The sequence below is a fragment of the Camelus dromedarius genome, chromosome 22 (genome assembly GCF_036321535.1).
Source record: "Camelus dromedarius isolate mCamDro1 chromosome 22, mCamDro1.pat, whole genome shotgun sequence".
Classification (NCBI taxonomy): domain Eukaryota; kingdom Metazoa; phylum Chordata; class Mammalia; order Artiodactyla; family Camelidae; genus Camelus; species Camelus dromedarius.
This window is the reverse complement of record NC_087457.1, coordinates 14,557,128-14,584,335: the sequence shown is the minus strand read 5'-3', so window position 1 is coordinate 14,584,335 and position 27,208 is coordinate 14,557,128. Positions and strand designations below refer to the sequence as shown.

The 27,208-nt window shown below is 41.1% G+C and overlaps 1 protein-coding gene across 7 annotated transcripts in view; it reads left to right on the top strand.

Moving 5' to 3' along the window:
• UNC5D (unc-5 netrin receptor D) overlaps positions 1–27,208 on the top strand; it is a 494,738-nt gene that overhangs the window by 276,456 nt on the left and 191,074 nt on the right. For all 7 annotated transcript variants that reach the window (XM_031440128.2, XM_031440127.2, XM_031440126.2 and 4 more), the window contains exon 3: positions 8,040–8,183. In XM_031440128.2, the coding sequence (XP_031295988.1) occupies positions 8,040–8,183 (144 nt within the window). The remainder of the gene's footprint in view (positions 1–8,039; positions 8,184–27,208) is intronic.

Below are 27,208 nucleotides of genomic sequence, written 5' to 3'. Positions count from 1 at the left end.
CTAAGAACTTTACTGTGCTGATGATGGGGATTTGAATATAGTATCTTCCAGAAAATCATTAATTTGAAGTTACCTTCAGTGATTCACAAATCACCTAGGTACATTTGGGAAACATATATTTAAGACCACATAATACAGCAATAATCAGTCTCTCAGGTGTTCCATTGATAGTTGGTGGGTTTAAAACTCTTACAGAAACATTTTTCTTTCCCACCCCAGATTTCATCTTGATATCACTGTTGCTCAGAGAGGACTGACATATTCTTAAACGGTTTTCAGGAAAATATTAAGAATTTCTTCCAAAAACTTGTGACAGAATATGAAGGCCTTGTCTCTTGTGTCTAATTGAACTTCCCCTGTGAAAAGATGGAGACTGTTTACTCTCATTCCATTCTTAGCAGAGATAGAAGGCAGCTAACCATTTTATGTATTTTAGTAACAATTCCTGATACTGACCAGAGATTTGTTTTAAACCCTAAACTCTTAAATAGTGTCCTTGGACTTTTTCAATCTTTTCTGTTGATACAACAGTTAGAAGTGTATTTCTTGAAGTAATTATGTGTCAACTGAAAAAATTGCACAAGGTAAGAGTTGTGAGTTAAGTTTTATTTGGGACAAAATGAGGACTATAGCCTGGGAGACAGCCTCTCAGATAGCTCTGAGGAACTGCTCTGAAGAGACAGGGAGAAACTCAGTATTACATATGATACTAGTGAAGGGAGTACGTGCAGTTAAGCACACATTTTGGCGGAGACTTGCTGCTAGTCATGAGGAGCAGATGTCACTGTTAATGATTTTAGTGCTTTTCTACATATGAGAAGATGCAAGAAATTGGGCTCATAAAATCTCCTGAAAATAACTATCTGAGTGCCCGTTCTGCCAGTTTTTCCCGGAGCAGAGAGTGCCTCATTCCCGATCTCTGCCCTGAACGCCTTTCAGGGTGTATTGAAGGTCAGTCGCTACAATGGTGAATGACTTCATTCTTGTAGAACCAGATGGCAGATGACCATGGCGAGTCAATCTTTAGTTGGCATAGAAATCTTTAAAAAAAAAAAAAACAAAAAAAAAAAACCCGGAGCTAGTCTAGTGGTTACATTAAGCATGGATATTAGTGCTGGATGATATCTCCCACGTTTTAAATCTGACTTCCCATTTACAGACTTTAAAAGGTAGATCTCTTGCTTAGCGTCCTTTCATCTGTTTTCCCAGGTATAAAATGGCAGTCATAATTGTATTTCCCACATAGAACTATTGTTAAATGTATTTATGTGGCATGCCCAGTTTAGGGTCTGGTGCATAGCAAGTTACTTAATCAAGGGTAGCCTTCAAAATGATAAATACAAAAATGCTATTTTTTTTTTTTAATGGGGCAAGTGGCTGGTAATTATGCTTCCAAAAACAAATAGAAAATTAAGTACTTTTTCTATTCCAAAAAGATAAAAGGGCCAATATTAGCAGGTCAATATTTGTATTTCATACCATGACATTTTCTTTGCTTGTGATTCACTCCATCAGTTCATATTTAGTCCTTACGTTATTTCAGGGACCATGGTAACACTGGGAAGGATAGAATTTGTGTGATATATGTCTTGACTTCGGGGCATGGTCTGCTAATGGGGTAGTTTTAGTGCTGGTGGGAATGGAAAGCCATTAATTGGGACACCAGGGTTGGAAATCATGACTGTGTTGCCCACAAGCGGTGAGTATGATGTCTGAGTGAGTCGTTCATGGAATGCTGTCCTCGGAATAACCCTACCCTCTCCACCTCTGCCTCTTAAGTTTCCCTTCTCTCTGTTATCAGCCAACACTATCAAGTTAATTTGCTTTCCTCTGCCAGACACCTCTGTGCTGATTAATTCTAATCTCTGGTGTGGAAGAAACTGGAGAGCTTGGGTGTATTCTTCGTGTCTGTACTTAAGAGTGAACTCGCGGTGCTTCTGAGGAGTATGTGGAGGGTTATTATCCAGGGGAAACTAAAGAGGATTCATTAGGCGTAGTGCACATTCAAAGGAAGACTTTTTTTTTTTTAATGAAAATACATTCTAATCTTGTTGCTAGGATGAAGTGGCAAAAGACAGTTAGCCCTAATTAAATATCTGCCAGTAAAATGAAATGTGGTTCTACCTTTTAATTATCTACATTTGATTTGCTACTTTCAGTAGCATGTTAGCCCAAAGACATCTAAGCTCCCCCAAGAAATGGAGGCCCACTTCTGTGAAACTGTTTTCTTATGTCTCAGAGTTTTAAAACTTCAAATATGTATCAGATTCACGTGTCTTGACCAGAGCCTTGCCCTAGACACTGAGCTAAGTATTGGGTAAGGAGAGAGCCTTTAAGTCATAGGTAGGGTGCCACCCACCCCCAGAAGGTTTTGCTGGTGGAATGGAGAAGTTAGAAGTCCCTCTTGTATGATCTTGTAGCAGTCTGCGCTTCTGCTGGCCTGGCAGTTGTCACACTGCATTGTTGGGGCAGGTTGAAATGCCTCTCCCTCCAGCCTAGAAGGTCCTTGAGGGCACAAATCTTGACCATCTACCTTGTTACAAGTAGCTTCACCTGGCACAGAGGCAGGCACATAGACACTCAAGGCAATTTTTTCTTCCAATAGTGTACATGGTAAACTGTATGATGTCTTTGATCTATTTCCTATGATACGGGTCTTGCAGCAAAATAATAATAGAAATAGTAGTAGCATGGTATTAAGATGAAATAAGATAATGTGTGTGATGACATTAATAAAAGGGTCCTACAAATGGTATAATAGTCAATAATAATAAACAAAATATGGGGAACTTTCTCCATTGTTCAAGCATATTTTCTAGACTCTAAACCTGTCCATGCCCTTGGATAAGGTGTGGATGCTGTTCCTGTAGCTAAATGAGCTGCTTTCTGTCTTCTCAGGAGACAGTCAGGAAGGACTATCTCGGAGCCATTTGCAGGCATCAGAGATACCTATGGATGTGATGGTCTATTATCAAAGGCTCTGAATATGAGATGGTTGCTTTTCATGGGGAGTCTGATTTTTTTCTCTCCCCTAGAAAATTGAGCAAGGCCCACTTCTACTCACAAAGTTGTGTTAAATGGTTCTTTGGAGCTTGGTCTATGAAAGCTGTGTAATCATTCTCTTGGTTAATTCTCAATCATGAATCATACGATGTGGAAAACCAGGCACGCAGTAGGTAAAATGCTCGGTTAAAATGGTCCAGGGAGACAGGTACAGAGACTAGGATGAGGCCACAATTTACCAGACTCTAGTTTGCTTGTCTCTTCCTGCTTTTATGTGCTTTGGGAGTCTGACAGGAGGAAGAGGGGTTCTCACCTCCCTTCTTGAATCTAGTTGTTTAGTTGATGAGCTGAGCATCCTACTGCAGAGAACTTCCAAAGATCGAACATAAGACTGTGAGAGATGGTCAGCATCAGAGAACTGTCGGGTCCTCCCCATGTGCCCATTCCAGGTGCATCTGATAACCAGCTGGGAAGAAGAACCACAGCAGGATGCCACTGAGGGGCTTCCTGCAAATGTGATGTTGACAACAGATGAAAGGCCGGGGGGTGGGGACAGCTGTTGGTGGGCACTGGCTGCAGCTGGCATGGTGCTGAATGCTCAGTGCTATGCTAGAATCTTTCTTTTCTACAGAACAAGTTAGGACTAAGACTAGAGCCCTTTTATTAGAAGATGACCAAAAATAAATGATTTTCATCCTTCCTCTGTTTGCTCCTGCCTTCTATAGGTCTCTTCTTTGAATAGAGAAGCATATATCTTCAGTTAGTTTGAAAATTCTCTTAACTTTATTCTCCCAATAGGATTAGACCTGCTTGAAGTAGCTAGTGTTTCCTATCTGGTAAATAAAGGGGTTACGGCAGTAACTGCTGTCAGCATTTTTCTCATTTAAACAAATAAAGCTGACAAATGATGAAGTTCCGTGCTGCTCTGTTATGTTGAGTACATGCAGAGCAATTATTCACCCGCTGCCAACATTAGTCTATCTACAGCTAAACCATCCAGCAGCGTAGAAAGCTTATTAGCATATCAGTCCCATAGTCATATTTTTATCTTCGGTAAGACTCTCCTCCATAACAAAGGCTGATGGTTGTAATTTGTGCAATAATTTAAAGGGTTGGACTTTTCCATGCTTATTAGAGTTACACAAGTTATCAGGTACAATGCTCGTCTTATTTATGAGATGCCATCTTCCATTTGCCTGGGATTTTTGCTCTCCTGTATCATTTCCTGTGAACAAGTTAGCTGCCATCTCTGGAGATGGAGGAGAGGCTCTCTCTGCAGCACTACTGGGTGAACTTCAGGGCAGGCAGGTGGGTAGAGGAGTCCTTCCTTGAGCCGCTTTGCATGAATGTTTCTCGTGTGGTTTCTCATGTATATATGTAAATACACACATATATATGTATTTGTGTATGTATGTGTGTAAATACATATATATCCCACTAGACAGAGCCATAGTGAAGATTTGAGAGAGAATATACTATTTAAAGATGGATTTTAATCAATAGTTATTTTTTTGTTATGGTGGAGAAAGTTATAATAGAAATAACATGTTTATGATTTTCCAAGGGTTTTCCTAGAGGGGATGGTTTGACAAGGCTGAAGACCTCATGCTAGTGTAAAAAGGCCCGATCCAGAGAGGCACTATACTTTTGGGGAGATAGTGATGTCACGTGTGGCCTTTTTTCTTCGTATATATGTATGTGTGTATATATATTTTTTGCTTTAATGGAGGCACTGGGGATTGAACCTAGGACCTTATGCACGCCAAGCACGTGCTCTACCACTGAGCTCTACCCCCCAACTCCTACTTTTGGCCTTTTAAAGAGGCTTGCCACCCTGGTGCTACCTGAAGGAAAAATACACTGTGTTTGAAAATAGTTGATTTATATTCATTTTGCTTCTCCAATCCCGTAAGGAGCCTCTGTGAAGAACTTGAAACTGAGCCATCCTAATGTTGACATAATGACTTCTACATTTGCTTTTCAACTGTGGTTAGTCTGGATGAGGGGTTGCAAGATGTCTTGACAAGAACGAGGTGAGATCAGTTAGGACCTTGAGTGGTGGGGGTCCATAGCTTACTGTTTATGCTTTCCAAAACAAATGTGCAGCTATCTATCCATGTTTTTGAGTTTTTGTATTTGAAGCTCGGACGTCTTGGGGTCTTACTGGCCCTGGAGGGACCCCTGCCTGAGGCTGAGTAATCTAGAGACTGCAGACAGCGGGCTTATGAGCACGCCTTTCATGTGCAGACCAACTGATGCAGAGCTCCTCTAAGAGCTCAGCCACTCCTTTTATCAAGCTCTTACAGTCTTGGCCAGTGTTCCCCTGCCCTCACCCCAGGACCAGGTACGAAACATCTCTGGGCAGCCATTCTGTCCCAGAATCCACTGAAATGATTCGAAGTAGTCAACTCACAATCTTTTTATCCCACCTCTTATTGCTTCCCACGGAAACATGGGCTCTTGCCCACATGTTCCCCTGCCCCATCTACCTCCTGCCTGACCCTGGTGGTTCCCTGAGTGGGCCTGTGTTTCCAGGGATCTAGAGTGTAAACTTATTCTAGAGTGGGCTCTACCTTCTGTTCCTAAGAGTCTGTGAGTGTAAACTTACTCCTTCATGATGGTCATTTCTATTTCTGAGTGTCTTCCTCTATCTCATTAAACCAGGCCCCAGGTATCCCTAAAACACCATGGTCTCTAGATTAAATCATAGTCCATTTTGAAATTTGGATGGGGAAACTCCCTACTTAACATAATAATAATATAATAATAATCTTGAACCACTTTTGAAATGGTGTTTATCTTCCATTTCTAGCCTAGAGAAAACCGGTGGCTTTAGATAGTCCTATAAGATGGAGAAGATAAAATTAATATTAGAATTGTTCCCCATTAGCTTGAACACATTTCTGACCTTTCAAGCTTATCAAGTGCTCCTTCACTGAAACCCCTGATTCCCAAATGATGGACGTATTTTGTCTCAATAGTTCTCTCCATCCCACGACAGTGGAGCTCGGACGCATCAAAGATACTCTACCCGCACCTGGATGTGTTGATGTGGTGTTCTCTCTCCTCCCTTGCTCTGTTCAAAGTAGATCATCCATTATTTGTCTCAAATCAAAAATATAAAATATAAAACAAGTCCTTATCTCTATGGCCTAGTTTCTTATTTTTGTTTGTTCAGTCTTACTTTCAAACTCCCAATGTGGGCGCCCCACTCCAGTCTGCTTTCTGTCCTAGCCTTTTTTCAATCTTTATTCTTTTTCTCTGATAGTCTCTTTTTAGCTTCACCTGTCAATTCCACCTTCTCCTTGCCCTCATCCTCCTACTCCCATTTACTTTAAGTGCAAAAAAATTTTTTTAAAGCGGCAATAACAATAAAAACCCCTCTAAGGCTTCTTTCCTATTTGATGTGGGAGATGGCTTTCAGGACTGTTACGTCTCTGACGGGCAAAAAGGTGTATTTCTGCACTGTGCAGAGTCATGGGAGATGTGAATTATCAACTGTCATCAAGATGATTTCCTGGATGTGGGACTGCCCACAGATTTAGAAAGTATAACTCCAAGTGTGTACACCGTGATTTATGTGGCCATAAAACACACATCACACACTATAAATAGCATGTTATTGATTGGGTAGAAGGCAATGTTTCCCCAGTCTAATTCCACCCTCCCTTATTGTTCTTTAAATCCTACCATCACCCAGGATCTAATCACATTCCACATTCTCAACCAACAGTCCCTGGTTCCTTGAAACTATACTGATGGTTCTGTCTCTTGAATTCCTTTTGAGCTTAAAGGAAAAAGCATAGTTATGCTCCTAATTTTTCCTTCAATCATCCACGCGTTGGTCTTATTTCCATAGTTAAGTATCAGTAACTAAAATAATGAGGACAGAACAGAATTTTTAAGGGAGACCCGTAGGAAGTGCTGGTTTGGGTGTAAGACAGATCAGATCTAGGTTCAAACCCTGGATCTTCCATTTACAGGCTGTGTGACTGCGGACCCATGCCTCTGCATCAGAGTCCTCTCACCTGCAAGGTGAGGAGTCCAGTGGCCTCTACGGTATCAGGGCACAGCGGAAGTGTGATGAGTGACTAGGTTCAGGCTTATCCTGTGATGCTAGGTGCTTGAGTGGAATTCAGTAAGCATCGTCTTTTTCTTCCACGCTGCCTATCCCAGGACAAGGCACAGCCTTGGTGAGTGCTCGTTGGCTGGCGAGAACACGCCGACTGTGAGGGCTGTGCCCCCGCTTGTAATGATTTCACTGATACTAGTGAGGGAGGGTGTCCTTTCCTCTGTGGCACTTCATGTAAGGTGACTGTCCTTCCCAAAGAAAGAAATGCTGACCGTCCTTGGCTAGAGGTTTGGAAAAAATACAGTAATAAAACATTACAAGGTCAAGGTGTACCCTTAGCCCCTCTTTCTGTGAACACCTCTTCTGTTGTTCCAGGGACCTGCCTGGACTCTCCTCCCATGGCTTCAGGACTGACTTAGCTCCACTTGTCTGCATGCCATTTGTTGTCCAGAGTTTTTGGTTTTTCCTTGGATTCCCATCCTCTCTGCCCATTCCATGCGTGTTCACCACCCCCTCTTTATTCTAACCCACACTGCAAGAGTGACCCTCTCCCACTGCCAGAACCAGGGGTGTGGGTATTTAAAACCACCTGGAACTGTGTCTCTGGAGTTGGTTTGTTGAGGCCTCTTCAGCCTCTGGAGTCCCAGCGGTGAATTTGGGGCTATGTTCCTCATAGTAGATTTTGCACTAAGAAGGACAAAGCAAAAGCAGGATGTCAAGGTACCATGAAAATGATGCTTGCTTTATGAGAGCCACGTTGGTGGATGATACTTCACACTCGTTTTTTCCAGCCTACTCAGCTGCTGGAATTTAATTAGCAGTAGTACGTTATTGTCAAAGTAATTAAAACCTCCCCTTGATTAAAAACAGAATTGTTTAATTACCAGGAAAAGGTTGGGCTAGCCTGAACTTTCTCTTTGAGGAATATACTGGCCTCAGTGGATTTGCTCTGTCTCCTCTTCAGGCTTGAAGGTCCGGGAGGTGTTTATCAATGTCACCAGGCAACAGGTGGAGGACTTCCACGGGCCCGAGGACTACTGGTGCCAGTGTGTGGCTTGGAGTCATCTGGGGACCTCCAAGAGCAGGAAGGCCTCCGTGCGCATAGCCTGTGAGTATATATCCTGAGTGACCTTCTTGTCCTGTTGGAACACAGACTAGCCTCAAATAGAGCCAGAGAGGGGCTTTGGACATACCAGGTGCTTCTGCAGAATAGAAATGAGAGGCCGGCGAGAAACCGTCAGAACTGTCTCCACCTCTACTCAATTCACTCTTTTAAAATTGTATTTTAAATGGCTGATCGTTTCCTCTGGAGCACAATCAGCAGATCAGTCTGGCTAAGAGATTCTGCCGAGATTGTCAGAGTGCAGGTGCATCAACAATACCGGGGAAGATGGTTCCTGGGGGGGAGGGGAGCACGCAGGTGGGTCTGCTGTTCATCAGCAGTGCCGCAGTTCAGGGGGCAGTGATGGGGAGAGCTGTGCAATGACTGTTTATGGTACTTTTCCAGCAAATCTGCAAAAATAAGACATTAAAGATTAAGGGAGTTTTATAGCCTACTGTTAAACCTCTTTTCTCTGAATCTTAAAACATGGAAATGGGTTTTAAAACTGCATTTGTTTGACCTAAGTAGGACTTGGGTGGAAGGGTGGGGGAAGAAAGGAGGTTGCCTTTCAGGAGAGTCTAAGATTTCTTTATCATGTTTTAGCATCAGTGTTTTTTATCATCTCAAACAGGTTTAGAAATACACACAGTTCCTCTCTCATTAAAAATGATTTCATCCCACCCACCCCAAGGGGTCCACATAAAATCTCCTCTGTGTGCCAAGGAGTGCAGACACTCCTCCAGAAACAGATGGAGAGATGGAGGGCAGAGATGGTTATTGTTGTTTTATTCAGATGCTGCTGTTTGAGAATGCTGTGAAGCGTAAGGGACAAGGGGGATTTATTGGAGGATTCAAGGAATTCTTCTGGCAAATGTTGATGGTTTATGGATTAAGAATAGGATTAGGTGGGGAGGGTATAGCTCAGTGGTAGAGTGCGTGCTTAGCATGCGCGAGGTGCTGGGTTCAATCCCCAGTACCTCCATTAAAAAAAATAAATTTTAAAATAAAATATAAATAAATAAACCTAATAACCTCCCTTCCAAAAAGTATTCTATATTAAAAAAAAAAAGAGTGAATTGCTATTTGCGGAGACATTTATGTTTTCGGGAAATGAAATCTTCCTCTTAACACATCCACATCCCCTTCCCTGTACTGGAGATTTGGGAGGCTCCTTCCTGAATGTTGACTGGACCCTAGTCGGCCAAAAAGAAAGTCATCTTGTAAGCTGTGCTCTTGATGTAAGAGCTGTGGGAAATAGGCTTCCTATCATGACTTAGTTAATTTTAGTTCACAAATACTTTGACAGGTCAGCTGAGAGCATGAACGTGTTTGATTTTACACGTCGAGCTCTGTGCTCCCAGGTGGCCTTGGCGAGGCTAGCTCCCGACATTTGACCCTGCTCAGGGTGGAGAGGATTATCCTCTGGAGCTTGAAGAAGGGAGAAGCCAAAACACAGAGAGAATTTCAACACAGCTTCCCCCCATTTCCTTCTTCTCGGTGTCATTTTCTCCTTTCTTTCTCTATTTCCCCAAGCCCCACGTGACCTACTCTCTGAGTTATCTTAAGTGGCATTTTATTAATCTGTCCACTCCCAACCTCTCTCACCTCCCTACTTGCTCACTTAATTCCTGATTGTCCCATGCCTACTACAAACCTCCAGGCGGTCCCTCCACCCCACCCCTGCTTACGAAGTTCGGCGAAGAGTGGCTCAAGCCAACCTTTATTAATTCCCCATAGCCTTTGCTCATATCCACTGCACTTCATTCTTATAGGCTCTGTGCTGTTCAGTGTGTCACCCTCACTTCTCTGACTTGTGCCTTTGCTCCTAAAGTTTCCAGTTTCATTAAGTGTGTACCCTGGTGGCTGAGAGCCCAGACTCTGGAGTCCTGTTGATTTCCAGGTCCGACTCCGCTATTTAGTGTTGTGATGGTGGACAATTTATTCATGTCTCTGTGTCTTAATATCATATAAAAGGGTGCTTACTTGATAGAATTATTGGGAGAGTTAGAGGTACTGATAACTATGAATGGTTTAAAACCATACCTAACCTGGAGGTTATCAATAACACAGTCTTATCCATCATTAGTTATTATTTTTGACATATTTGATCTGCCAGAGCATCAGTATCATTTGCCAGTAAGTGTGTTAATACTTAAACTAATTGAACTGAATTAAAATTTTAGTGCCTTAGTCATTTTTCTGCGGATTATGGCTGTAGAGACTCTAAAAATCCATTCTAGGCCAGCCCTTGGTATCCAGCTCTCCCAAGTGTGATAGGATCAAAGAATGTTAGAAAAGTGTTTTCCATTTATTTTTTATCACTTCCTATGTTTTTAGAGTCATCTGATACTTTTGTGGTAATGATCTTGCAAATCTCTTCAGGGATTAACAAATTTTGTCATTCTTGTATATGATGTGCACATACAAATATGATAGAGATGTGATTTTTATGTAAAGAATATCATTAAAGCCTATATTATGCAGTTAACTTAATCTCTAATATTCACAACATATTTTTAATCTTCCTATGTAGCAAGTGATAGCTTCTTTAATTTATTTAAAATTATTTATGCAAGTCAAGACATGATTTGTCATTAAATATTACATTTGACTTGGGGACCAGTGAACATTAAAATGTAAATTGAAATTTAACTACGTTTAATGGCATCAGAAGTGGAGAGGAAAAAAATGCCTTTAGGACCTTGCTTGGAATTCTTTTGATTTGCTTCCAGGAGGCGAGAAAAAACATTTTTTTTTTTTTATAACTTTCACATTTTGTTGAAATAAGAGATTTCTGGCTGCTATTTGCAAGCACTTCCCAGCAACTAACACATTGCACATGAGGATAGTTTTTATTCCCAATAAATGAAAAGCCAAATTGGATCTAATTGTCACCATATTTCTTCTTTTTAAGATTGGTTTTTGAAGTACTGATGACATCTTAATGTGCTAAATAAGGATTTTGATATATGAATGTAGCTTATGAATCTGATGACAATTGTCTTGAGGGAACTTTGCAAAATTAGTATCATTTTTATATTATTCATTAAATTATTGTAGCTCTACATCAGAGTGCCTTATGCCTCCTGCATTTAACCAATGATCCGTTAAGAATTTAACAGTTTCAGAACTGCAGTGGGCAAAACCTTCATGGCATCCAGGGCAGTCCGCTGAGGGATGTCCTATCCTGACCATGTTGGCTGATCTCTGCAAAAACACCAGGAAGCTCATGGGCATGATATGACTTGGAGATCATTCCATTTTAAAGGAAAACAATATAGACACAGTTACTTATGAATTTATGTCACTCATATTTTCATTGAAATGGACCCACCTGGGGTGTCACTTACCTATGCAGTTTCCTGGCTTTTACCCCAGAGCCATTGGGTCATACTAAGGGCAGACCAGGAAAGTTGTGTTTGTATGAAGTTATCCAGGTGATTCTGTGATCAGGTAGCTTTGGGATATCTTGTCCAAGAGCACCGTTTCTTACCATGCATGCAGATCAACTGGGTTCCTATTAAAATGTAGATGATTTAGTTAAAGGATTCCGTGTGTCCAGTCCAGGGTCTGAGATCCTATTATTTCTAAGAGTTCCTGGAAGATGCTGACGCTGCCGTTTGGTCCGTGGACCATACTTTGAGTAGCAAGACCCTAGGACGCCTTTAAGGAAGCACCCTTTGGGAAATACTGATTTAACCCATTCCTCCAACTTCATCACTTAATAGCTGAGAAAGCCAAGTTCAGAAAGGTGAGGTGACTTGACCAAAGGTCCCCAGCAGATGGCAGGCATGGAACCAGATCTTCTATCCATTCACCCTCCCTGAGTGCTTTTGCTGCTAAGCTATGTTGATTGCTTTCTATTAAATGGAAGTTTGAGAACCATCATAAAAAGCAAAGTTCATGCACCTATGAGTGTTTCCTTTAGGAAAGCAATGATTGCTTTCTTACCCAGTTTTTGAATACATTGCATTCTTCCACATGGTCAAGTTATTATATTACATATATTGTATATTATGTATATAATATATGTACTTTATACATATTATATAAATGTATATTAAATATAAATTTATTTCATGTTATACATTATAGATAATATATACTTAAATTATACATATGCATATGTGTATATATATGATGTGATTACACACACACACATATGCACACACACTCTCTGCTGCCTTAGTGGCCAAAAAATTGTATGGGCTTTGTTTTAGTAGCCAAAATACCTGTCATCTTGAACTACTGTATTTTCCTTAATAGTCCCACCCAGTGTGGGAGAGATGCTGGCTGCACATCCAGCTGCCTGGGGCTGGAAATAGCTGAGGCCCCATTTCAAAGTGATTTTTCCAAAGGTGAAATAAATAAATAAAGCCAACCCCCATCTGCCTCCAGCAGACGGGCAGAAGCCCGCCTCCAGGGAGGGACCCTCACAGGCCTTGTCGTGTTTGCCTGACTCAGCCAGGATGGAGGTGGTGGGGATGCTGCGGCGTCTGCTGCTTCTGCTGCTGGACGGTTGTCAGAACAAGGGATTTTCAGTTATTTGTAGTTGTTTATTTTTGTGGGTGAACATTTGGCTGTTGAGACATTGCATTCCTTTCCCATTTCTCTCTCCTTCATCTGCCTGCAGAAGGTTGGCCTCTGCTGTTAACCCTTGGGTGCTTAAACCCTTCCTGACACCCAAGCCTTTTCTCCAATATGGGAGCTCGGGTTGGGGAGATAAGGGACACATTTGCCTGATACAGTCACATAGCAAGTTGGCCACTTGTGATAAAATGCAGCGGGGAACCACTGTTCTGTTTTTTTTTTTAAAGGAATCTATAAAATATAATACGTCCTGAATATACTTTAAATAGCTTATTTGAGGTATTCCTAAAATATCTATGCAGTTGTGCCAAGAATGAGCAAAGAACTTAGGGGAGAATCTCATTTTAAAGCTATGAAACTCCCCACCTAATTGTACAGGCCCATAGCAAAACCAGCATTATTTATATTTGCTTTGTGTGTGTGTGGGTGGGAGAAGGGTGGTGGTATCTTTTTGAAAACTAGAGGCGACATCCAGTTAAACCTCACTTACAGCTCTTGGCTTCATGGCTTTGATAAATAATTTTGCCTATTAAGAGCTGTCATCAGCCCCCTCTTTACGGCAAAATAAAATCTAAAAACGAACAGAGGCACATCTGTCTGGTGTTCAAATTCAGTCTTAGCCTGCCTTTCCCGTCTTTCCTCCCGTTACATCCGTACCCGGGTGTGGGCTCCAGCTGAGTTGGGACAGCTTAGATTCTGGACATGGACTTGTTTCCCTCCTCCTTGATGAGCTCATCTTTTTTCTCCTTCCTTGAGCACATTCTCAGCCCCATCTCACACTCCCACCTCTTCCTCCCTCATCTACATCCCAGGCGCATCGTGGATGCTGTCTCCTTTATGAAACCTCAGTAAATCCCTCAATACTAATTGACTTCAGCAGCCTGAGATACCAACTGAGCCCTTGGAAAAGGTACACCCCCCGCCCCCAGCATCTCTGAGCTGTTACAGCGTAAGTTTAAAGTACTTCTCCTATGGTACTTATTATAAGTTCCTCAGAATCATGATTATTTTGCAGTTACTTGTGAATTTATTAGATTGCAACCTGCTTCAAGATTCTGCGTTATTCAGGATCTGTCTTCTAGACTACTTTATTCTCATTGTTTTGACCTCTGAGCCTAATACAGAGCCTTTATCTTTCACCTTTGTATTATAAATGTTTGTTCGGTTTGCAAGGCAACCCTCTCAGTGCCATTTACGGGTCCAGGAAAGGTCATCTGTGAGCTATGTGTCATGATTGTGCCATGGGACTAACATGGCCTCTGGCTTCTTAGCCAGCCCATAGCTCACAAGTGTTATTATAAAGTTCATCTTTGTCCTCCCTGGCTTGTGAACTACTCCTAATAATGTTTACTTCAGCTGAGAACAAGTCAAAAGGGAATTGGGAGTAGGTGAATCATCACAACCACACAGCCCCGTGATGTGCAGCACGTGGCTCTGAAAGCCCCCTAAGCTGCCAGCACTCCCCGTACTCTTCCCTTCCTCCCTTTTCAGAGCTCAGAGTTTATTCACGGGTTACGAGAAATATGTTAAGACCCATTCTCAGCACTTGGTAAAAATTGCACAAAAGCTTGCAAGCCTCCTTCCCCCTCCCCTGGAAGAACGTGGCGGAGTCAAGAGAGAATACTGTTCTACTCGGCCAAAGGTCAGTCCTTTGCTTTAGACTGAAATTAACATACGTGATATTGCTGAGGGATCTGAGAGTCCAGGTGCCCTGTGAAGTCGTGCACCGCACCGGAGCGTCTAGCCTAGGAAGGGGGTGGGCACTGCAATGCAGCAGTCCCCGCTCCATCAGCCAGGATGCACACCCCGGAACGTGGTGTAGCCACATAAAGGGAAGGGGATCGTTTTTCTTGGCACGTAGGTGCTGTTTTCTAGCCAAGACCTGTGCTCTCATGGGTGTCCAACTTATACAAAGGTGCCACATTGACTTGCGGCAGCAGGACTGGGTACAGTTTGTGGTACTGAGTGCAAAATGAAAATGTGGCACCCCTTATTCAAAAATTAAGAATTTCAAGCCATCAGTATTAGAGCATTAAATCAAGCGTGGGGCCCTATGTAGCCCTACTGGCCCCACACCCATGGAGCTGGCCATAGTGGCAGTAGTGGTGATGGTTCAAGAAATCACTTTATACATGTAATGGCCTTATAAGACGAGAATAATTGGCCCCCAAAGACTAGGACACATTCAAACTGATTCCACAAGGAATTGGAGACAGGATTATTTCATTTTGCTCCAAAGCCTGAGACAACATCACAGGAGCTAAGTTTTAAGATGGACTTTTGGGGGGTCAGGCTGGCAATTAGAAATGCCTGTTATGAACCATATCCTCTTGTAAGCTGTACAGAGGCAAGCAAGGGTTGTGTGTCTGGTGGTGGTGATACTTACTGCACTGGCTGAGGAGGTGAGGTATGGACTAACAGGATTTTCTTAAATTTTTTAAAATTTTGACATAATTTAGACTTTTATAAAAGTTGCAGTATAGTACCAAAAAAAAAAATTCCCTTAAGCCTTTTACTGAGAATCTTGAAATGTTAACATTTAACCACATTTGCTTTGGCATTATCTCTTTCTGTGTTTGTCCGTGGGTGTATTTGTATATAGACAATTATGGTTTATTTTTTTACTTGGTTAAGATGAAGTTGCAGACATGATGCTCTCTTTTCCCTAAATACTTCACTGTGTATTTTTTTTTAACATTTTTTTATTGATTTATAATAATTTTACAATGTTGTGTCAAATTCCAGTGTAGAGCACAATTTTTCAGTTATACATGAACATATATATATTCATTGTCACATTTTTTTCTCTGTGAGCTACCATAAGATCTTGTGTTTATTTCCCTGTGCTATACAGTATAATCTTACCTATTCTACAATTTTGAAATCCCAGTCTATCCCTTCCCACCCTCCACCCCCTTGGCAACCACAAGTTTGTATTCTATGTCTATCTATGAGTCTGTTTCTGTTTTGTATTTATGCTTTGTTTTTGTTTGTTTGTTTTAGATTCCACATATGAGCGAGTTTGTTTTAGATTCCACATATGAGCGAGTTTGTTTTAGATTCCACATATGAGTGATCTCATATGGTATTTTTCTTTCTCTTTCTGGCTTACTTCACTTAGAATGACATTCTCCAGGAGCATCCATGTTGCTGCAAATGGCGTTATGTTGTCAGTTTTTATGGCTGAGTAGTATTCCATTGTATAAATATACCACATCTTCTTTATCCAGTCATCCATTGATGGACATTTAGGCTGTCTCCATGTCTTGGCTATTGAAATAGTGCAGCTATGAACATTGGGGTACAGGTGTCATCCTGAAGTATATGGATATATATGGATATATGCCCAGGAGCAGGATTCCTGGGTCATATGGTAAGTCTATTCCTAGTCTTTTGAGGAATCTCCATACTGTTTTCCACAGTGGCTGCACCAAACTGCATTCCCACCAGCAGTGTAGGAGGGTTCCCCGTTCTCCACAGCCTCTGCAGCATTTGTCATTTGTGGATTTTTCAATGATGGCCATTCTGACTGGTGTGAAGTGATACCTCATTGTAGTTTTGATTTGCATTTCTCTGATAATTAGTGATATTGAGCATTTTTTCATGTGCCTATTGATCATTTCTTTGTCTTTCTTGGAGAATTGTTTGTTTAGGTCTTTTGCCCATTTTTGGATTGGGTTGTTTTGTTGTTTCTTATTAAGTCGTATGAGCTGCTTATATATTCTGGAGATCAAGCCTTTGTTGGTTTCATTTGCAAAAATTTTCTCCCATTGTCAACATAGTAAAAGCTATATATGACAGATCTACAGCCAGCATAGTACTCAACGGTGAAAAACTCAAAAGCTTCCCAGTAAAATCTGGGACAAGACAAGGATGCCCACTATTACCACTCCTATTCAACATAGTCTTGGAAGTCTTAGCCACAGCAATCAGGCAAGAGAGAGAGATCAAAGGGATCCAAATTGGAAAAGAGGTTAAAGTGTCACTATATGCTGATGACATGTTACTATATATAGAAAACCCTAAAAGGTCCACACAAAAACTACTTGAAATAATTGAAGAATTCAGCAAGGTAGCAGGTTACAAGATTAATGTTCAAAAATCAGTTGCATTTCTTTACACTAATGATGAATCAACAGAAAAAGAAAGTAAAGGAACAATCCCCTTTAAAATAGCACCCAAAGTAATAAAATACCTAGGAATAAATCTAACCAAGGAGGTTAAAGAATTATACACAGAAAACTATAAACCATTGATGAAGGAAATTAAAGAAGACTTAAAAAAATAGAAAGATATCCCATGCTCTTGGATTGGAAGAATCAATGTTGTTAAAATGGTCACACTGCCCAAGGCAATCTACAGATTTAATGCAATCCCTATCAAATTACCTAGGACGTATTTCACAGAACTAGAACAAATCATAATAAAATTTATATGGAACCATGAAAGACCTAGAATTGCCAAAGAATTACTGAAGAAAAAGAAAGAGGCTGGAGGAATAACTCCCGGACTGTGTATGTTTTTAAAAAGCACGTTTTCTGACATAATTGTAATGTAATTAACAAGAAATTAATGTTGATATAATACTATTATCCAATCTAAAGACTTTAACCATATTTCATGGACTGTTCAGTAAAGTCCTTTATGACAATAACAAAAATCCTAGATCATGGCTTACATTTAGTTTAGAGGTTTCTTTAGCCTTATTTAATCCAAATCATTCCTTAGTCTTCTTTGTTGTTCATTACATTGAACTTTTTAAGTATAAAGGTTAATTATCTTGTATAATGTTTCTCAGTTTGAACATGTAAAAAGGAAATAGCAGTCACCTACAAGGGGCTTCCACTGGCCAAATCTGGGACAATTTGAGCATCTGAAGGGATCATAATAAAGAATTATAACTCATTAAATAAGAATCCATGAATCTACACTGATATATTTTTAAATAAATGAATACTAATATGGGGAGAAAGGGACAGCTCTTCCTTATAATAGAATAAATGAATAAATACAGATAGAATGATGGAAATGGAAAATTGTTCAGCATCTATTGTAACATTAGTTGATCTAGACAAATATCATGAATGCTAAAAGTAGTGGGTGAAAGATTTAGGAGTAACTGGATGTTTACATAATCTCAAAGTATCTCTCTACAAGATACTTACTAATTGCAAAGGAGGAATTAGTAACTGTGCCTGGAGAATCCTCCCACATGTCACCTTAATCAAATGATTGCAGTTGACATCCCTGGCAATGGGACAAATCCATAGTACTTGTCTTCTGATGGGATAGACTGAGAAGATGCTATCACTTCAGTGATGTTCCCTCCAAAAACAGCTCATCTGGATTTAACCATAGCAAAACATTGGGCAAACCTAAATTAGGGAACATTTTACATAATAGGTCATTTTTAGCTACACATGTCTCTCAAAATGCCAGCCTCGTATGGAACACTGCTGGTGGCCACAAGTTAGTCATGATACTTCTTTCTGAAACATCAATTGTATTCCCCTTCAGATCAGTAAATATAAATGTAAATTCAAATATGGAGTAGAATGCAAAATTTTCTTGAGTTGTGAAGATGCAACTTGAAACAACAAAGCCATTTTGGGCACCCACATCCCACAGATGCCTTGGGGATCTGAATTTATTCTTCTCTCAGAGATTGTGATTCTCTGAATAGAGTAAGATGATAAAAATTGTGCTACTTTTGCTTACCTTGAGCACAGTTGAGTACTTCAGCCTTAAAGATGGGATCTGCTAGGTAGCAGAGCCTTACTCACAGCATGTCCTGCTGTGGGTGATGAAAACACAAATTCCCCAAATAACATTCCTTCATGTCATCCATTGCCAACTATTATTTTACCAAGAAGGGTTTGCAGAAATAGGGCCACTACCATGTTAGGAAGTCACAGCTTAATTTGTTCTGCTATTCTTGTGAAATAAACCTTAAACTTCCTGGAAAATGACCATTTCTCTAAAAACCTCTGTGGACATTTATCAGGAAGAGAATATAAATTTTACTTGAGTTCATCTCTCATTTTCTCCACTGAAGAAACCTCCTAACAGGTAAGGCAAATGGATGTTAATCAAAAGCAAAGCAAAGCAAAACAAAACAAATAAGCAAAAAAAAAGAAAAAGAAAAAAACACAACTTTAATTTTTGAGGACATTTTGAATCTAGTGATATTCTTCAATTAGTTTAACATTGCTCTACCAGAATAAGTAAGGACAAGGTGCATTCTAGAAACTTGTTAAGTGTCAAAGGAATGCTAACTAAGGTGTGGAAGTGCTAGACATCCATGAAGAATTAAGTGCCTACCATGTTCTAGGTGGTGTAGCAATAAATAAAATTCTATCCCTTCCTTTGATGAGTTTACACTCTAGTGATGGGATAGACTTAGAGACTAGTCTCTTCAAGGGAGCGTGGTTATATTAGAAAGCACAGTGTGTTTCAGGAGCTCACCAGAGGGACATTTCATTGGTCCTTGAGCTCTGTGATGTGCTTCTTGAGGTAATTCCTAAGGAAGAAGGGTTAACTTACGGACCCCATGTTCAGATTAAGGAAAGAGCTTGAGTTAAAAGCACAGGAAGATGGAACGGTATGGAAACTATATGGAACTATGTGGGAGCAAAAGAAGACGCGGCTACCAGGGAGATGAGATAGGTCAGATTATGGAGGGTGTTTGAGTTCTCTTAAGAGTTGAGGTTTATCCAGGATGTGGTCTGGGGCCGTTGAAGTGTCATAAGCAGGGCGGTGATGTGGTCACATCCTCAAACCTACTTAGCCACAGTGCTTTAAAGGGGAGCAAGACTCAAAGCAAGGAAGCTCCACGCCGTGTGAACTTTTGGTGGGATGATACATGTTAAAGAGGAAAGGGTGCACTTGCGGTTCTAGGAAGGTGAAATGATCAAGAGTGTATGGCTGCTTGGATGGAGAGCTGAGGGGAAGTGAAGTAGGAAGTTGGGGATTCCTTCAGGTTTGGGGTTTTCTAGTTTCTTGGCTGAAGTGACTGAATGAATGGTGATTCCATGAAGGAAGATTATAAATAGAGTAGAAGGAAATAGTGTGGGGAACAAGATAGCGAGTTTCATTTTTGATCATGTTATGTGTAAACTACCCGTGGAATGTTCATTTGTAGTTCATGTAGTTCACTGTAGTACATCATGAGGTTGTGTTTACGAGCCTGATGCTCAGGGATCAGCATCAGACTTAGAATTCAGAGTCATTGGCAAATAAGTGGTCGTGGGGACAGTAGGTCTCCACCAAGGAGAGAGGAGGAGCACGTTTTTATCTGAAATATTTAAGATGTTTTTCTATACAAATTTTCCATCCTACTCCCCAGCTCCCAAACTACTGGTGAAGAGAGAGAGCAGCGGAATTCTTTTTGTAGGTCCGGGGTGAACAGAGGGAGTGCTGTGAAGAAAACTGGAGAAAAATGTGGAAGAGGCCCTGGGAGAGCCAAGAGAGAGTGGATGTTTTTATGAAGAAATAAATGATCATGGTGTCAATGTGATTATATGACTCAAGATGTGGGACGGGTCAGATGGTTTGCTTCCATTTACCAAGGCAAAGCAGTGTCATGAAAGAGAGTGATAAGAGGTAACGGTAGATCTAGGAAACAGTGGAAAAGGAGAAAATGAGGATGGTTTGCACACCCTTTTCCAAAAACTTGACAGAAAGTAAAGAAGCTAGAGCAATAGCTGGAGTTAACCACTTGAGAAATAGATGGTGTTTTATTACAAGTGTGACAATTAGATGAGCTCATTTTTAGGAAACTGACAAGGAACAGGGGCAGCAGATAGAGTGAAGAAGTAAAGGTCAGAGGAGTTGGGGTTGAGATCTGGGCTCAACTAACCAACTTTGTGCTCAACCATAGAGTTTCCTAAAACTTGCTACACAGGACAGTCACATGGAGCTCTCAGACAATGAAGGTTCCTTGGCTTTGCTCAAGACCTTTGGAATCATGTCTGGGAGGGGGCCCAGGATTACTTTTGTGGTTTTGCTGTCTTCTGTTTTTTCTCCTTCCTTCTCACTGTCTACAACTCAGCTTCCAGTGTAGATGTCTCCTTCTCTTCCCACTTCTAACCTAAGTATTGTAATACTCTAGGCCTTTCCTTCATCCACAGGTTCTCCCTAGGTGAAATCTTTTGCTCTGTGGGCCCAGTATTGTCTATATACTGATTATTCTCAGTCCAAACCTGTACCTTGTCTCCTGATGACTTTACTCACTGCCTCCCTGGTCTGTCCACTTGGATACCTAGTAGGCATCTCAAACATGTCCCCGAGAAAACTCCTTTGGTTTTTCACCCCACCAGCACCGCTGCAAGCTTGTGCTCAGTCCCACCTTCCTCAGTTCCATAATGGCGCCCCAGGGCTCATGACAAGACCTGGGTGTCATCCTTGACTCCTCTGTTTCTTTCAGTCTCATCCTACCCAGCACCAAGTCCTGCCAGTCTATCTCCAAAACATATCCTAGATTTGTCCACTTCCCTCCATCTGGTACAAAGAATCATTATTTCTCTGCGATGATAATCTCACTGCTTCCACAGTTGCCATCTTTAAATCCATTCTTGGCACAGCAGCCAGAGTGATTAGTTCAGGGGAAAAAAAAATACAGAGCAGATCTTGCTGTTTCCTTGGCTGAACTTCTTCCACTGTATTTCCAAACTCCATGATATTGACCCTGTGGGAGTAACCAGCCCCTTCTTACCTTCCCTGGCACCAGGATACCCACCTTTGCTGTTCCAGCCAGTGACTTCTTTTATTCCTCAAGTGCCCCTGCTTGTCACTACTTCAGTGCCTTTGCCAGTCTCTCTTCCTGGAAAGCATCCTTCGGACCTCTGCGTGATTGGTTCTTAACTCGTAAGCTTTTGTTTCTTCTGCCTTGTTGGTTAGATCTCCTTGTAAGATTTAATATAAAACACGGATCTTGCTACCAAAAAGGTGAACAAGGCTCTTCAAGCCTTCTTGTCCTGGCAAGACTGATTTAAGGTCAAGCAAAAAGCAGCCCACCTTACTTCCACTCCGTTGCTGTGTGGGCATTGCAGGAGGCAGAGTGGTAGCTGGTTAGTGGCATATTCCAGCCTTTGCATTCACAAGACAGGTGGCCGCCTCTTGTCCTGATTGACCTTCCTGCCTCGGGGAGACCTGGGGCTAGGGAAGAATCAAAAAGCTAACGGTGCAGGTTAAAAAAATACAGCTCTTGCTGCTAGGTGGGCTTTTTCTTTTTGACTCTTTCTCCCCTCCTTTTTTTCCCCCTCCCCATCTCTCTGTAGTATTAGTACTGAATTATAATGAGATGGCGAGTGTTGAAAGCTTAAGGTTATTTTTAGGTCAGTTCTTTTTAAATTCATTGCTAGTTCCCATCCCTCTTGATTTCCTGTGGAAGGCTGGGAAGACACTGGGGAAAGTCAGGAATGCTCCTTCGTGTCTGTTGTTCTGAAAAAACTGTCACATCGACCATGGAGTTTGTTTTGCATCCAAGGGTCTTCAGGATGTGGAGCTGAAGATAAGCTTTAGTGCTGCTTGTGGGGGCTGTGGGGTGCCAGCGCCATCATGGATGGGGGTCCAGACAGCAGGAAGACAGGCACGTCTGGAGAACTGAGCAGGCTAGTCTAGTCAGTGGCTCCGGGGACTGCACTTTTTTTTTTTTTCCTTCATCAAAAGGACTTCTGTTCAGGGGCTGTTTCTTCATTCACCTAAAAGTCAGTTTTCCCATTAGCGCTGCAAGTAGAGCAGTTGGTATTCTCAGACACACAGAATGTGGAACTTGAGTATTTTATCCCCATAGCTTTCAATGGAACATGATGTAAAGATACAAAATGTGAGTTGTTAACTTTCTTTTAATGTGATTGAATGACTTAAAAACAAGGGAGCAGAGAATTCCTGTATTTTCACCTAGTAACTCGCGTTGAGATCTGCTATGTAGGTCACACTTCAGCTGTCCTTTACATATTGACACGGCCAAATCAATATAATCAATACACAGAAAGTGCCTTTTATGGAACTTGGAGACACAGCAAGCCTTAGAAATCTTCCTGCAGGCATGGTTTCCTTATGGAGTTCCCGCCCACAGTCCCTGCTGGCCGATGTGGCGCTGGGTGCCCTTCAGCGTAGATGGCCATGTTGTGACCACATTGTACGTCCACTGTCATGCCTGTTAGACCACGAATGTACACCCAGGCAGGTTAGCTGCATCTGAGTAGACTCAGAGTGAAAGACTCAGGAAGGACAAAGTGATGATGCACTTGTGGATTCTTGCTCTTCTGAGTATGGCTTGATCCTAAAAGAGAATCAGTGGCTGATCGTGGCAACAGAAAGAGAGACGCAGACAAAGAAGCAGGCAGTAGTGACCCTGAGGTATCAGAAGATGTGGGTAAATGCAAGTAACGATAGGCAGAGGCCATTAAGACAGAGTAGAGTGAGAAAGGACTATGAGATAACCCAGTCAATGAATTACATCGGCTCTCTTCAGCCCCTTGCTTGGCCATGTTACCAACTCTTTAAGACCTGTTTTTGTTTTGTGATCCTAATTCTTTCCTCTTAGCCTGGTTTGTGGTCTTTCTTGCTTTCCAGTCAGTCCTGGACTCAAAATTAAGATCATCATCCTAATGTTCAGTAAATCCTCAAATTTTGACGGAATCTGAATGAATTTTTTTTTGTGTCCATGTAAACAAAAGAAGCCAAATACAATGGCATGCATTGAATTGGGAATAGCTCAATAGAGAGCAGGTTAAATTAGTACTGAAAGCATTTTGTAAAACTGCAGCTGTTTCTTCCCACCATAATGTGTCCCTGCTGCGGGATGCTGCCTTCACAACACCACTGTTGCCTGACAAACTGTGCTACTTGTTGTGAAAGGGATAATGACACACCGTGCTAGTTATAAAACGATTTATTGACAACGGCAATTTAACAGTGGAGGAATTGCAGAGCACAGGGGATCTAACAAAGCCCCAACGTTATTCTTCGGCTCTGAGAAACAATCTTGAGGAGCCTCTGCATGACAGGACCCCTGGCATCATCCAGACTCTTAGCTATCCCAGTAAACAGAGCCCACTCGTTGCCTGGCACCAAGGCGGGGTCAGAGGGAACATGGAAAGGCTCACACAATCTGACTATGATCGAAGGTGTCCCTCCTTCATTATTGCTGCAAGACTTACTCCGCAGAAGTTAAGGCTACCGTATTGAGAAATCTTAGGAAAGAGAAATCTACACGTGCAATTGTCTTTTCTTACCAGTTGTCCTTCAAAAGGACGGCAACTTTGGAACTAGAAGATCCACAGCAGAGGCATGAAATGACAGACAGGAGCAGCCTGGCAGCCACATGGATTAGTGGGACAAGAAATGGGCAGACTTCATAGATTTAAGCCAGGCAGAGAGTATGAGCCAGGCTGGCGAGAGAAGCATCTGAAAATGCACCATATATAGGAAGACGATCACAGAGAAAAGGACTGACCTGCAGGGAAGCCTTATATATACTTCCTTTGGAAACTGGAGTTAGTCTCTGACCTCTCAGGTCATGACCATCTGGGGCTGGAGGATGGAGGCAGAACCAAATGGGGGCACCAAGCCTTGACTTTGATTTTGCTGGCATCCATCTGTTGTGTATTTGAACCAGTCCTTTTATTGCAACAAATGATCTGTATTTGGCGAAGTTACAAATTCCTTTTATGTATGACAAATGTGGTTTGTTGTTCCTTCAGAAAAATATGAGTGGGAAAGATTCGAAGCTGATTTGAATACCAGTGTAGTGGGGCACTAATGGGACATTGTACCATCCTCCTGCAATCTTAACAAATGACTATGGCTATGACTATTAAAAAAATGACTATGATTTTTCACTGGCTGATTTGGTTTGAACGAGTAAATTATTTTTATTTCATTGCATTAACTGCCAGAACATTGAATGAGCCGATAACTCCCTGGTGTTTCTGAGCTGCAAAGAACTATTATTCGGAATTGAATTTTTATTGATTTTCTTGTGCTACAATGACTTTTCTAACATAGTAGCATGAAAGGAAAATGAGAAAGAGGCCAGAGAGGGCAGAGGGTGAGGAAAGGGGGACTGCCGCTTCCCATGGCCTGGTCCCAGATGGACTACTTATTCGCAGGTATCACTGACTCCGGATGTTGCTGATGGTGTGATTTACAGGTGCCCCAAGTACCTTGCTTCATCACCTTTCCCTCCTCTTCTGCTGTCTTTGTTTCGAGTCATCGCGTGCCTTGTTGGCATTCTGCTGTGGAACCAAATAGGGCAAAAGGGTGGAGAGGGAGCAGAAGTAGACAGGGTGATGCTCCAGATTGGTCAGCGTTGATGTTTGTTAGAATCATTTATACTAACAATGAGGATGAGAATGAATGTGTTACTTTTAACACCATTGTAGCACATCTGTCTATTCATGTTTTTGCCTCTCCTAATTACCTTAACTAGTAGAGGCTTAGTTGTCTGTTAGTTTATAATGATCATTCAGATGAGTTGAAATGGAAACTCATTGATTGATGCATTCATTCAACAAATACCAAGTGACTGCTGTGTACCTTTCCAGGTACTAGAGGCAAGGCAACGAATAAGACAGATGGTTTTTTCCCTCTTTCTTGTAAGTAAAATCAAATTAAAGAAGACTATTTTAGAATTCAGTAAAAATTAAAAAATATACCCCTCCCCGCTTCCTTCTTTAGTAGACATCGTAGGAGTGAAACTTGGTACAATAAAATGAAACAAAATGTACTTCTTCCCTGGCTTCTGATTCAGTTTGGTCTAGTTTAGAGAATCTTGACAACTTGTGAGAACGAGGCGGGTTTTTTTGGACATTATTTTTTCTGGCTATAAAAGTAATCCACATTCATCACAGAAAATTTTAGAAAATATAGAAACAGATGAAGAAGATAATGAATATAGACCCATATTCATCCAGTAGCAAAAGTTTGAAATGTTGAGTGATTTCTCTTTAGGGCTTTTCCTGTGACATATTTAGTAATCCCATACCAGTTGCTATTTAAACCTTTTTAAATCTGCGGTCTTGGTGTGTATATATGCAGCATGGTTCAGTTCTCTTATACAAAATAATGTGAAAATTATTATTTTCCTTCTAACTATAGACCATGTGAGCATAAGTGAGATCAGAAGGTGGAAATCTATTTATATTCCACCCTCTCAATATATATATGAATAGAAGACTAAGTCTAATAAAAGAGTGTCCTTATGTGATGTGATAACTTCTGGAAGGAAAGGTAGCTAGGCAAGCAATTTGCAGAGACTTGCAAGAAAGAAACAAGAGAGCATATATGCAAAAAAAAAAAAAAAGTTTTAAGCCAGTGAAAGCCTGATTGAAATAGTAAATGAGGTATAGTGGGTACTGTGTAGGTCTGTGAGATGCTGTGCCTCTGCTTACCTGTGACTCTGAGAAACTTACCTGTAACCACTAGATTAAGGTAGGTCCCACTGTGATACATTTTTATGGAACTTTCTACCTCTCTGTCTCATCACTCATTCATGTACCTCTTACTCACTGGTTTAATGTCTGTCCTCCCTGCTGGAGGGTATGCTGGGGGAGGGCTGGAAGGGTCTGTGTCAAAGCCATACCCCCTGCTGCCTGGCATGGTGTTGAGCCCATCACCAACAGCGTGAGTAAATCCTGAATGAGGCTACTACACATTTAGGAAAAAAACTGAAGGCAAATTAGGAGAAGGGCTACCTACCAAAACAAGTTTTTAATGCAGATGTACCTACTTTCATTTAGATGTAGATGCATTCTATAAAAATGTAATTTTTACATTGGGAGGAGGACAGTTCTTACCTATTAAAAAAAAATAAAAGAGCTCAGTCATTACATACTATTTTATCTCATTTAGCAGTTTATTCAAATATTTACTTATAATTTTAAATATTCTTTGAGATTTAAAAAAAATCTGCATAGTATTACACTGTTGGAATGCACCAACATATATTAACCATTCCTATATGGTTAAATATTTAGAGCGTTAGCAGTTGCTCAGTACTGTAAATGATGATTGAGGAATGTCACCAAGCTACATTTTTCTGTGTAGCTCTTCAGTCATCTTCTTAGAAAATTTTAGAAGTAGAATTGCTGAATTATATAAATGAAGTGTTTTTAATAATAGCTTTACTGAGATATGATCCATAATACTTGATAATTCATTCACCTATTTAAAGTGTACAATTTGACAGTTCTTAGTATATTCTCAGAGTTGTGCAGTCACTACCAGAGTCCAACTTAGAACACATTTATCACACCAAAAAGTAAAACCATTCCCAGCCTTTCTCCCCCTGCAATCCCACCTGCAACCCTAGGCAAAAACTTCCCTACCTTCTGGCTATATGGATTTACCTACTATGGATGTTTCATATACGTGGAATTATACAGTGTTTGATCTTTTGTAATTGACTTATTTCATTTAGCATTGTGTTTTCAAAA